Source organism: Teleopsis dalmanni, chromosome X, assembly GCF_002237135.1.
Source record: "Teleopsis dalmanni isolate 2A chromosome X, ASM223713v2, whole genome shotgun sequence".
Lineage (NCBI taxonomy): Eukaryota > Metazoa > Arthropoda > Insecta > Diptera > Diopsidae > Teleopsis > Teleopsis dalmanni.
Window position 1 is genome coordinate 23,086,793 of NC_051848.1, and position 13,248 is coordinate 23,100,040.

Sequence of the window (13,248 nt, forward strand, 5' to 3'; positions counted from 1 at the left end):
GCAATTTTATATATTTTGACACAAGAAAAAAAAAGAGAACAAAAAAAAAATTATGATGAATCCATCTAATATAACTGTTGTATTATTATTATTATTATGTAGGGAATACTATACACCGCAACTATAGTAGGCTCTTGTCTTGATCTATCCTTGAGCGCACCTCGGATTGTTTGTTTTATTCTATATATTTCTCGAAGAGACAATGATTCTTTTTCCAAGCTAAATACTTGATTTAGACTGTAAAATTTTAAACACTAAAAGAGTATATTGCTTGAGACTTCAATATTCAGAACTGCCAGTTATAGTAAATGGAGTAGAATATAAGTATATATATATAAGTATATATATAAGTGTAAGTACATGCAAATTACTACTTTTTTCAGTATAACTTCTGTCTCTTTTATATATTTTCTCATGATTTTATATTACAGTTTATGCGCCTAATTAAACACTAATTACAATTTGATAATGAAATATCTAATGCGGTGTATGCATCTAAATGAACTCTAATTACAATAAGGTAATGCAATATCTATTACTGAGATAATGAAATCTAAGTGAACACTAATTACAATAAGATAATGAAATATCTATTACACTCGCTGTATGCATCTAAATAAGTGCTCTCCACCGCACGGACCACGACCCATGGGCCTCTTGCGGTCATTGGTTAATATTTGTTCGGCCCGCGATATCTTTCTAATCTATCACGAATGCTACGATTTTGATACTCTTTGGTTGTGTCTTAATTCAAAAGGTATTATTTTATTTGTGTATATACTAATATTTAGTGTAATGTGCTCTTAAAAGGTACTAATTTTGACATTTACTCGTGAGCAACACTGTTTTGACTAAATATGGAAAGTATTGTCACTGTAGCTGTCATTCTTAAGTTTGTTGCACTTTTAAATCAAATCATATTCTTCCAGGCAATCTTAGTAATCGGAAATTAAATTAATTTTTTTTAAAAATCTAGCTTATAAATAAAATTTTGATAGATTCAGTTGAAAGTTAAATATAATAGAAGCAGTTTTACTTACGCTTAGTTAAAGCTTTTTATTATTAAAACTTAGTGCAACAGAACTTAAAACGCGAGTATACATAATTGTTGTTATTTAAACTTTACTGAAGAATTATTGAGAACGCAATACCAATAGAACACCAATAGAATTTTTTCAAAGGTAAGTGGTGAAGCCTTTTATATATTAGCCAATTTTTTTTATATATATTATTTATATGATCCGAGCACCTAGTTCTGAAACTAGTATTGATGTCTATAGTCTAACGATTTTTATCTGCAATCTGCAGACTTAACATATTTACTTCTATATCTTGTACTCTTTACTTCCGCGGAAGTCTTCTTTTCCTACTTCCTTGATTTCAAACAAATTCATTCGTGATTTCTTCGATATTCATTAATCGGACGTGTTAAGATAATTCTATTTTTTTTGTTAAGAGCTTTGTTTGTGCAAATTCGGTACTCAGGCTTTTTTGGTTGTAAAAATTATAATACCTTTTTTCGTGATTAAACTTATTTAAAATAATGCTGTGTTCTTGAAGCTTTGCAAAATAGAAAAAATAATTGTGTTTTTTTACACAAAATAGAGTCTAGTATTAACATTTATTTCGCGTAAAAAAATGACATAAAATTTTATAAAAAACATTTTTTACAAATTTTTTGACATTTTAGAAAATTTTTCAATGTAGAATTTTATGTCAATTTTTCTTTCAAAATTAATGTCATCAAATGGTTCCACGACTCATAACCAGTCGCGTAGACAATTTTTCACTATAGCGATGGGATTTTTTATAAATATTTTTTTTTTGACATTATTTTTCTATTATCTGTAGTTTGATTTGTGAGAGACATAGTGAAGGGGTAGAAGAGGAAGGGGTAAGAGGGGGTTGATCTCCTAATCTACACATTAATATGCAACTACTCATTAATGTTATATTATTTTCATAACACATAAATTACAGATTACCGCCAGTTGAAGTTTATTCTGATTATATGTTAATATAAGGTTTTGGCTATTTATGGGTTAATGCGAGGTCTGCATAATGATATGTCGTTACGAGTAAATACGAGTAAATACCCGTCATTTTTTTGCTAAGCAAGTATTTATAGTATTCGATACTTTTATATGAGTAAGGTATTAGTAAAAAGTATCAATGTTTCATTTCGATATCGGATGTCCTTGCCCTTGGGTAAATTGCTGCTGTCAGATAATTAAAGTAATGTTTAAATTTTGACACATATTTGGTTTGTACTTTTTATTCTGGAAGTTGGCGGAGACAGGCCAATGTAGATACATTTTATTTTGTGTTACCATTACTGATATAAATAATTACTAGAAACTTAAACGGGAATAGTAAATATTGCCATGCATAAAACTATGAATCCTATTAGAAAAACAATAACTGGTAGACTATCATATATCTCATTATTAGCTTGAAATCTTTATTTATTAATAGAATGAGGTTTTCAATATTCGCACTAAAAGGTGCTGTTTCAATGCATATAAGATATATCTAAGCTTATAAAGTCTAAAAACATAGTAGTTCCAAAACGTAACATACACTAGACTTGAAGAAAAAACCGAACGGACAGATGAAAAGCAACCAGATAAACCATGCCAAGCTTTTGTGATAGAATATTCGCAAGAATATATATATACATATATATATATATATGTATTAAAACGTTTATGGGGTATATAGCAAAAAAAAATTTTTTTCCTCATTCATGAAGAATGCCAATGTATAACAAGTATATATTATGAAAAAAATTTTTTTTAGAACTTGTCAAAATTTAGACAAAAGCAAAATAGATATATTTAAATAGTTGGCTTAGAAGATTTAAAAAATTTACTTATGTATGAGAAGAAAATTTTGTGTCATAATAATTTTTTTTCTGATGCAGTCAACATCTAAATAAGAAGCGCTAAAAAGATAAGTAAAATAAGTAAAAAAATTTAATTTTATATATTATTTACAGTTTGAGGAGAACATGCAATAATGGATCAAAAAGAGAAAAAAGGTAAGTCCCTTGGTGGAAAACCAACAGACACTTCTCAATCACAAACAAAACCAAACATATCTCCAACATTGAAAGAAAAAGCAGAAGAAGACTCTGCAGTTCAAGCTGTGCAAGAATCTGCAACAACTATAGCAAAAAAAACTAATATTGGATCAAAGAAAGTGGTTTATCCACAACAAACAAATGTTAATATTAAAAAAGTGCAAACTAAATGCACCGAAGAAAAACAACCTGAAGAACCGTTGCAAGATCCTTTGATGGAACGTCCAGGAGGATCTTCAGTAACTCCAGCTAACAAAATAAATATTGGCCCTAAGAAAGTAGTTGATCCAATACGCGTCAACGAAAATACTAAAAAAGAACAATTCAAACAGATAGAAGAAAAGCAAGCTGACGAACCATTAGAGGGTCCTTTAAAGGAAACACCACAAGGATCTACAGCAGCTCCCGCAAGGAAAAGGATTATTGAATTGAAAAATGCAGGTACTTCGCAGCGTGCCAATGTTTATACTAAAAAATGGCAAACTAAACTAACTAAAGAAAAGCAACCTGTTGAAATAGTGCAAGGTCCATTGATAGACCTTTCTCAGGAATCTACAGCAACTCAGGCAAACAAAAATAATATTGTGTCCAAGAAAACAGTTCAGCTACAGCGAACAAATCCTAATACTAACAAAAGGCAAACTAAAGTTACAAAAGAAAAGCAGCCTGACAAACCATCACAAGATCCTTTAATGGAAACTACACAAGCTATTTCAGCAAACAAGAACAATATTGGTTTCAAGAAACTGGTTAATCCAGTGCAAGCAAATGCTAATGTTAAGAAAGGGTCAACCATGCAACCTGATAAACCATTGCAAGATCCTTTGATGGAACCTTTACAAGCTACTTCAGTAAACAAAAAGAATATTGGTTCCAAAAAATTGGTTAATCCAGTGCAAGCAAATGCTAATGTTATGAAAGGCTCAACCAAGCAGGCAGAAAAGAAGCAAGCTGAGGAACCAGCCACCAGTCGTGCGGTGGTGCCTTCACAAGGATCCACAACAGCTCAATCAAACAAAAAGGATATTGAGTTGAAGAAAGTAGTACGTTCACAGCAAGCTAATTCCAATATTAATAAAGAGAAATCTAAACTGACAGAAGATGAGCAACCGAATGAGCCATTAGAAGAACCTTTATTAGAACTACCTTCCACCTCTGCTGCAGCTCAAGCATATATAAAGAATATTGAATCCAAAAAGGCAATTCTTAATCGAGCGGTTACGGCTACTACACTAATAGAAAAAACTAAATATTCGCAAGTAAACACAAAAGGTGACATAAACATGAAAGATATTGATGCTAAACCTGGAATAGCTACAAAGCCGGTAAATGCTAAATTAAAAGAAATCACTGAACAGAAAGAAAAAAAGCAACTTGATAAAGTAGTAATTTCTACAAACAAAAAGAATGTCGAATCCAAAAAAGTAGTAACTCCAAGGATGTCAGTCACTAAACAAGCAGAGAAAAAGCAAGCTGAAGAACCATTGCAAGGTCGCAAAGGAAAAACAATAGCTGAACAAAAATCTGATAAAAAACAATTTATGGAGTCTCCAGAACAATCTACAGCAACTTCTGAAAACAAACAAATCGAGTCTAAAAATGTAGTGATTCGAAAGGCTACAGTTACTACCACTAAACAGAAGGAGATTATAAAGACTAAACAGAGAGATGAAGCAGTGAATGAATGTTTTGTAAAACTTCCACCGAGATCAACTACAAGTCCTGTGGGTGGAAAGGGTACAGATTCCAAAAAGGTAATATTACCAAAACGCGCAGTTACATACACTAAATTTAAAGGAAAAACTGAACAAAAACAAGAAAAGAAACTTAATAAACCACTACAAGATCCTATACTGGAACCACTGCCAAAAACTGCGGCTGGTTCAGTAAAGCAAATGCCAAAGCGAGCTGACACTTATGTAATAAAACGGAAAACTGAACAAAAAGATAAAAAACAATTAGATGAGTCACCGCAAAATTCCCTGATGGAATCTCTGCAAGAATCTGCAACAACTTCCGCAAGTAAAATAACTATTCAATCCGACAAGGGATCAATTTCTAAGGAGTTAGGAAGTGGTGCTTCCACTAAACAGAAAGAAATAAATGAAAGAAAACAAAAAGCGGGAAAGCAATCCAATGAGCCATTGCAAGATCTTTCTGTGGTGTGTCCAAAGCGATCTACTACAGCTCCTGCATGCGGAAAGGCTATGGAGTCTAAAAAGATAGTAATTCCAAAGCGGGCAGCGACGTGTACTAGATTTAAAGAAAAAATCGAACGGAAAAAAGAAAAGCAGCCAGAATCTCCACAAGAGTCTACCGCAATTTCTGAAAAGTCAAAGGATGTTGATTGTCAAAAGGAAGTATTTCCTAAGCGGGTTATTACTCAGACTAAACAAAAAGAAATAAAAAAAATCGAACAAAAACAGTCTCCTTTGCAACGGTTCACAAGATTTTCTATGAGCAGAAAGTTAATTGAACCAAAAAAGGTAGAAATTTCAAATCAGACACTCGCTTCTACTAAACCAAAGGTTAAAACAGAAACTGAGCCGGAAACAGAGAAACAACTTGATGAGCCACTACCAGATTCTTTAGCGGAATCTCCACAAAAATCTCCGGTAACTTCTCAAACTAAAAAGATAGATATTTCAAAGCGGGCAAGCAGTTTTACTAAACTAAAACACAAACCTGAAACTGAACGCAAAGAGAAAAGTTTACAACAGACACTAGCTTCTACTAAACCAAAGGTTAAAACAGAAACTGAGCCGGAAACAGAGAAAGAACGTGATGAGCCACTACCAGATTCTTTAGTGGAGTCTCCACAAAAATCTCCGGTAACTTCCCAAAATAAAAAGATAGATATTTCAAAGCGGGTAAGCAGTTCTACTAAACTGAAACGCAAACTTGAAACTGAACGCAAAGAGAAAAGTTTAGAACAGACACTTTCTTCTACTAAACCAAAGGTTAAAACAGAAACTGAGCTGGAAACAGAGAAAGAACTTGATGAGCCACAACAAGATTCATTAGTGAAATCTCCACAAAAATCTCCGGTAACTTCCCAAACTAAAAAGATAGATATTCCAAAGGCGGCAAGCAGTTCTACTAAACTAAAACGCAAACTTGAAACTGAACGCAAAGAGAAAAGTTTACAACAGACACTAGCTTCTACTAAACCAAAGGTTAAAACAGAAACTGAGCCGGAAACAGAGAAAGAACGTAATGAGCCACTACCAGATTCTTTAGTGAAATCTCCACAAAAATCTCCGGTAACTTCCCAAAATAAAAAGATAGATATTTCAAAGCGGGTAAGCAGTTCTACTAAACTGAAACGCAAACTTGAAACTGAACGCAAAGAGAAAAGTTTAGAACAGACACTTTCTTCTACTAAACCAAAGGTTAAAACTGAAACTGAGCCGGAAACAGAGAAAGAACTTGATGAGCCACTAGCAGATTCTTTAGTGGAGTCTCCACAAAAATCTCCGGTAACTTCCCAAACTAAAAAGATAGATATTTCAAAGCGGGTAAGCAGTTCTACTAAACTAAAACGCAAACTTGAAACTGAACGCAAAGAGAAAGGTTTAGAACAGACACTAGCTTCTACTAAACCAAAGGTTAAAACTGAAACTGAGCCGGAAACAGAGAAAGAACTTGATGAGCCACTACCAGATTCATTAGTGAAATCTTCACAAAAATCTCCGGTAACTTCCCAAATTAAAAAGATAGATATTCCAAAGCGGGCAAGCAGTTCTACTAAACTAAGAGGCAAACTTGAAACTGAACGGAAAGAGAAAAGTTTAGAACAGACACTTTCTTCTACTAAACCAAAGGTTAAAACAGAAACTGAGCTGGAAACAGAGAAAGACCCGGATGAGCCACTACCAGATTCATTAGTGAAATCTTCACAAAAATCTCCGGTAACTTCCCAAATTAAGAAGATAGATATTCCAAAGCAGGTAAGCAGTTTCACTAAACTAAGAGGCAAACTTGAAACTGAACGCAAAGAGAAAAGTTTAGAACAGACACTTTCTTCTACTAAACCAAAGGTTAAAACAGAAACTGAGCCGGAAACAGAGAAAGAACTTGATGAGCCACTACCAGATTCTTTAGTGGAATCTCCACAAAAATCTCCGGTAACTTCCCAAACTAAAAAGGTAGATATTCCAAAGCGGGTAAGCAGTTCTACTGAATTGAAAGACAAACTTGAAACTGAACGCAAACAGAAAAAATCTGTTGCAAATCCGTTGCAAGATTATGTCATGAAACCTCTGCAACGATCTTTAACAACTCCATCAAACAAACGGACTATTGAGTCTGAAAAGATACATATTCCAAAGCGGGCAGCTACTGATACTAAACCAAAATTAAAAATTGTAACTGAACAGAAAGTACAAAAGCAAATACAGAAAACCGTGATGAAATCTACTCCAGGAATTGCAGCAGGTCTTACTAATAAACGCATTGAATCTAAAAAGGTAATTATTCCAAAGCGTGCAGTTAGTTATAGTAAACTTAAAGTGAAAATAGAATCTAACCAGAAAGTTGAAAAGCAACCGGGGCCATTCCAAAAGTCTTCAGTGAAACCATCTTCAGCTATGCCGGGAAATAAGAAATCAGAGTTATCATTGAGTGGTAAGCGTTCAGAAACTGAAAGAAAACCAAACTTAATGAAAGGTGGTTTGACGGAACCTCAGCAAGCAGTTACAACAAATTATAAAACCTTGGAAAGTGAATTGATGAAAGAAAGTTCTTCCCATTCATTACAACCACAGCAATCGGTCACATCAGGAGATGAAGTAAACAGCAAGAAAGTAGAGTCCTGTACGGTATTAAGTGCAAAGCAATCATCTATTCATGACGGTTTCATGACGAGTATCGCTGAAACTGAAGAGAAGATTGAAGAACCTCTGGTCACAAAGGATACTGATAGCGAAGCAGTTATTGTTACAAAACCAGACAATTCAAGTGAGAATTTAAAAAGTAAAACGGACGAACCATTGCAAGATATTGCTTTGAATGAAACTAAATTACCACCTATGCAGCGGAAACAAGATGAATGTGAGAAAAAAAAATTGTGTGATTCATTTCGTGATTTAAAAATATCTGCGCAGGGATCTAAAGTAGCATTGACTCGTAAGACCACAATTCAATCAAATATAGTTGCAAGTTCTAGTTCAAAGCCCACTTTAAAAAAAACAAACCTGAATGCACCTAAAGACATGAATAAACCTTCAAAGGAAGTCTTTAGAAAACCAGCGATTCGGCTAAATAATACAGCTAAGCCACTTGCAGCAAAACGTGTTGTGACTTTCGCGAAATCTAAAGAAATCATTGAATATAGAGACGAGAGTTCAGACTCACCATCACGCAGTAGTTCATTGAAATCAAAACATTCTAAACAGAAAGATAAACATTCTAGTACTTCATTGCATGGCAAACAATCGAGTTCAAGACGATTATCCACTTTCACGAAAATAATCAAAAAAATGGATAGTGAATCGAATGACACGGGTTCTGATGACCTGCTAAAAAAGTCTCTCGAAGGGCCATCGCAAGCATCTGCAGCAGGTGATATAGGTAAGCATTAAGATTTATTTATATTTTCTATACATATTATCTGTAATGCGATTTCTTTGCAGGCTTGAAAACCAAGAAACAGGAAGAGGACGACATTACAAAAGCAGTGTTTGATGCTCTCCGTGAGCTGAATATGGAACTTGATTATATTCCTATTGAATTACGAAATGGGACACCTGACGGTGATGGGATCAATAAATCTGACGAAAAAATTACCAATAAATTAGATGGTTCAGAAGTTGAAGAAACTTTTGGTAAGCGTTCTATTTCAACTACAACTTTCGTGAAATCTTCTCCCAGTGTTGACGGTTTGGTTGATATTGATGAAGGCATAATAGAACCCAGTGATTCAGTCAAAAATGATACAGATGTACAAAAACCAGAAATGGATAAAAAGGATGCTGTTGCTGAGCCTGATTCAAAATTAGAACGCAAAACCACAAAACCTATCTCAAACATACAAGCAGCCTCTATTAATAAGACGCGAAGGCAACCGTTTCAATATGCAAAGCCAGTTATTCCTTTAAGAGATCGGGCAGGTTTTCAAAAATCTTTGGCAGAGCTTCCAACATATGGTGCAGTTAAAAAGCCATATGTTCCAGGGCGACTTCCAAAATCGAATACTAAACCTGATTTAGTTAAACAAAAGCCAGGCATATCAAAAGGTGAACTTATATTTCAATGAAAACTTAAATGTCTTTTAATTTATTTAAATTTTTTATATTTAGTCACAGAGAATAAATTAAAGCAAGCACAAAAGCAAACAAGCGCTAAAGGTTCAATTCCTAAAGGGATACATCCCAATGCGTCACCTCGTATTAATGTCTCAGCAGCACGAGCAGCTGCAGTGACAAATAAGGTAAATATCAATCGTAAATCTTTGATTCCGAAACCTCGTCCACCACTTGATAGGAACACATCTGTTGGAAAAAAATTTCCACCGTACAATCGTGCTAAAAATGAAAATTTGAAAAGTAAACCTACTACGCCAATTTGTGCAACGAAACGGATATTAGATAATGATAATGTGAAGACTACTGTAGCTTGTAAAACTAAAACCGTTAAATGGAGTCAAACAGTTGAAATAAAGCAGAAAGCACAAATATCCTCAACTAAATCTAAAACTGCAAGTCAAAGTCCACGACGTCAATTATCGAGTCAGGGTCCGAAAACATCACCACGTAAGACAAATTTTATGTTGAATGCAAACGTAGACTTAAGCTCATTGAATGCTAAAGGCATTTCTATGCAAAAGAAGAAACGTTTCCATCTTAATTCTAATCAAAACAACAGAATATCAGTTGTTAATGGATCAGTTAATATTGGATCAACAAAGAAATACTATGGATTAAAAACCGATAAATCGCATTCTTCCAATGTTGTCAAAGCAAGGCCAGGTATTTTGAAACCTTCTCGTTCTGTTAATAGTTTGGAGTCCCAACAAAAACCTGACAAGACACGCTTGTCTACAATACATAAGAAAAAGTTCGTAAGATTCAAACAGAAGATTTACGAAATCGAACCAAAAAAAATGGAAGCTGAACCAATACTTCTAGTTCAACCAGAACCAGAGCCGGTTCCAGAAGTTATTTTACCAAAGGCTTTCGTTAGCAAGAAAATAATTGAATCCTTACCAAATCATGACACAGAATATCTAGAAAAAATTGCTTTACTTAGATTAAAATTGGAAGCAGATATATATGCTGCTGATTGTAAATGGGTTATGTTTGTAGCAGCAGCCTACTCGTATAATTGCGATATTCGTCTCAATCCTTATCCAGCACAATATAAAGGATACGATGGTAAAATTGATCAGACGCGACTTCTATCTGATATAGATGACGTTCCAAAGTTACAGAGAGTTTGGGAGATATTAAAGCATCATGAGTACAACAGACTTAAACCACATGTGCTGTTTTTATTGCATTTTGTATTAGTTGAACATGATTATGTCGGCTTGGAATCAGTACTTCTGAGCAAGGTACAAAAAATAGTGCATATTAATTTTGAGAACGACAGAGACCGGGCTCCCAATTTTATTTTTAGAGTTAATTATAGTCTGAATACCCCTCAGGAAATGACTTTCCAAAAGAATAAGGAACTATTTGAACATAAACTTGGTTATTATAATACTCATGTCTCCAACTACCACAATCTTCTACACAATGGATTTCCTTGGTTAGAATCCATAATAGAAAGTGACGATGAAAGTGAAAATGCAAATGCAGATAAAAGCCAAAAAGAAAACGAAGAGCAAAATGAAAATGAAACCGAAAGTCAAAAGAAAAGCCAAAAGGAGACTCAAGAGAAGAGCCAAAAAGAGACCAAAAAGGATGCCAGAAAAGACAGCCAAAAAGACGGCCAAGGTGATGGCCACGGTGATGGACAAGGTGATAGCCACGGCTATAGCCAAGGTGATAGCCAATGTGATGGCCAAGGTGATGGTCAAGATGATGGACAAGGTGATGGCCAAAGTGATAGCCAAAAGGAGAAGGATAACGAGATCAAAAATCAAGAGGAAGATGAAGATGAATCAGATGATGATTCAATGATCGATGACATAATTTTAACCAAGGATTTGGAACCAGATATTGAAAACACAAAAGCTGGTTGGGGTAAATCAATGCTAGGATCATCATTTACTATTGTCGGGCTAACAAATTTCATCTTTGATCCTGACTATGTGGAAGCAATAAAAGATCCTGGCAATAAAAAAGTTACTATACGAATTACGAATCCAGAGTTGGCAGTAGTACGTTACATGTTGGTTTACGCCAAGCGTGATATATTTGATATGCCTGTTTACGATCCTAGCCCGATGGTCGTTACACCGACGCCTCAATATTATTGGTATGTGAGTGCGTTCTTATATGCGGCGGTGTTTGCAACTGCGGGCTACAAATTGCATTTGAGTGGAATACAACCTCCAAAACCGGCAATTGTGGAAATGTTCGATACGTTTTGTGATACTGCTAAGTATTGGGCACTAAAGAAAGCTGCGCAAATACTCAATTAAAGTACTTTAGGAAAATAAAAAAAACTAATATTAGGCACTAAAATTTCAAATTATTTCTTTAACTTTTTATCATTTTTCTAAATCATCAAAATTTTAAAATTGAATCAAAATTTACAAACCCGAAATTTACTCTTGTTAGAATGTGTTTTAATAAAGCTTCTATTTTGATAAAAAAAAAACCTTGGGTTAATTTTTTATACAAGTTCAACATTTCTAAAAAATTTTTTTTACTATTTTAGACTAGAAATTACTAATTTTTTTCAATTAAATGTTTTTATGTGAATTTTAAGTTGTTTTATCCCTCAAATGAATTTCTGTATACGTACCTTGTGATTAGATGATTAAGGTTTGGTGAAGTAAAGTGGAGAGAGGATCGAATCCTCTTCAATAATTCTTCTTCAATCCTCAATCTCGAAATAATGGGTAGTAGAATGCTCAATGTAGAACCAACCAGAAGCATTTATAGTGGCGAGAGTCTGGCCAATGCTAATGTTAAATATACCGCTTATTGTGTTAAAGATGAGGGCTCACAAAAACTTAAACCTGGTTCTAGACAAGCCGGGATATAGACACAATAGGCTCTTTTCTTCGAGCGCTGTTAAACTTGTACTATAGGTAGATATTACAGATAAGACCGAGTCTAGTTGCCTGTAAAATTAAAATACGAGCTTCAATTGTCTAGTTGAGAGCTCTGTAAACCAAACGGGACTTTTCATTTGGTGGCAATTAGGCGATCGGATAATACTGCATGATTCTGCCGTTAGTGAAACCAAGAGCAGAGTCCGGATTTAAAAGGCCGCGGGTGTTGATTTGTATAATTCATATAATAAAAAATACTGGCATTCAAAAAAAAACGCGATTTGTAGAATAATAGAAGACGATTTTAATTAATAGTTCTAAAACGAAAGAAGCAAAAATCTGAAAGATTTTTTTTTGTTAAAAAAAAACTCAATTCAATGTTAACCTAACCGGGACCACATGTGTGTTAAGTATATTAAAAAAAAACTGCAATTAAAATTAATATTAAAATGTTTAAAAAAACCTTTGTGTTCATAGATATTGTAATTATGATGACTGGAGTAACTATGATTTATTTGTCATATTTCTGCTGTAGTGGATTAGACAGAAAATGTCATTATTCTGAAGTTTACATATTTTAGATATACATTTTAATATTCATTACATATAATTTTTTTTTTTTTTGCAAAAATGTACTTCATTATTTTCTTTCTGGTAAATATTAAAACTTTAAACACTGGAATTACATACAAGTATTACATATTTTTATTAAGCGAACACATTTGGCTAAGGAAAAGTGGCGGATATGGCTTTATGGTGAGCTTTGTGAAGTGAAGATACGATTCCATTTCCTTTTGGTTGCCGACAGTAAGTAGCTTTTTAGGTGATACACATTATTTCTAATTTATTGCATTAGATAGAAGGAGAGCAAAAATATAGTGTGTCAGCATTCCGTGTGGTTCTCTACAAAATCCTTTATCCTAACAGTTGTTGTGCATAATGGAGTGCGCTGGTATCCTCTTAATATTCGTGCAAAGCATGCAGTTTAAGTTTGTGTATC

The 13,248-nt window shown here is 33.9% G+C and overlaps 1 protein-coding gene across 1 annotated transcript; it reads left to right on the forward strand.

Moving 5' to 3' along the window:
• Nucleotides 1-1,009: 1,009 nt before the first annotated feature.
• Nucleotides 1,010-11,812, forward strand: LOC119687163 (titin homolog). The gene is made up of 4 exons (XM_038101371.1): nucleotides 1,010-1,181; nucleotides 2,999-8,653; nucleotides 8,716-9,318; nucleotides 9,382-11,812. Exons 2-4 carry the CDS (start codon nucleotides 3,019-3,021, stop codon nucleotides 11,667-11,669), a joined length of 8,526 nt encoding a protein of 2,841 aa, XP_037957299.1. The 5' UTR covers nucleotides 1,010-1,181; nucleotides 2,999-3,018; the 3' UTR covers nucleotides 11,670-11,812.
• The last annotated feature ends 1,436 nt before the right edge of the window (nucleotides 11,813-13,248 follow it).

Bases quoted from the DNA above. Each gene is read 5' to 3' on its own strand.
- LOC119687163 (XM_038101371.1), top strand. From the start codon at position 3,019: ATGGATCAAAAAGAGAAAAAAGGTAAGTCCCTTGGTGGAAAACCAACA. The intron at 8,654-8,715 runs GTAAGCATTAAG...ATTTCTTTGCAG, and splicing joins ATCTGCAGCAGGTGATATAG to GCTTGAAAACCAAGAAACAG. The intron at 9,319-9,381 runs GTGAACTTATAT...TTTTATATTTAG, and splicing joins AAAGCCAGGCATATCAAAAG to TCACAGAGAATAAATTAAAG.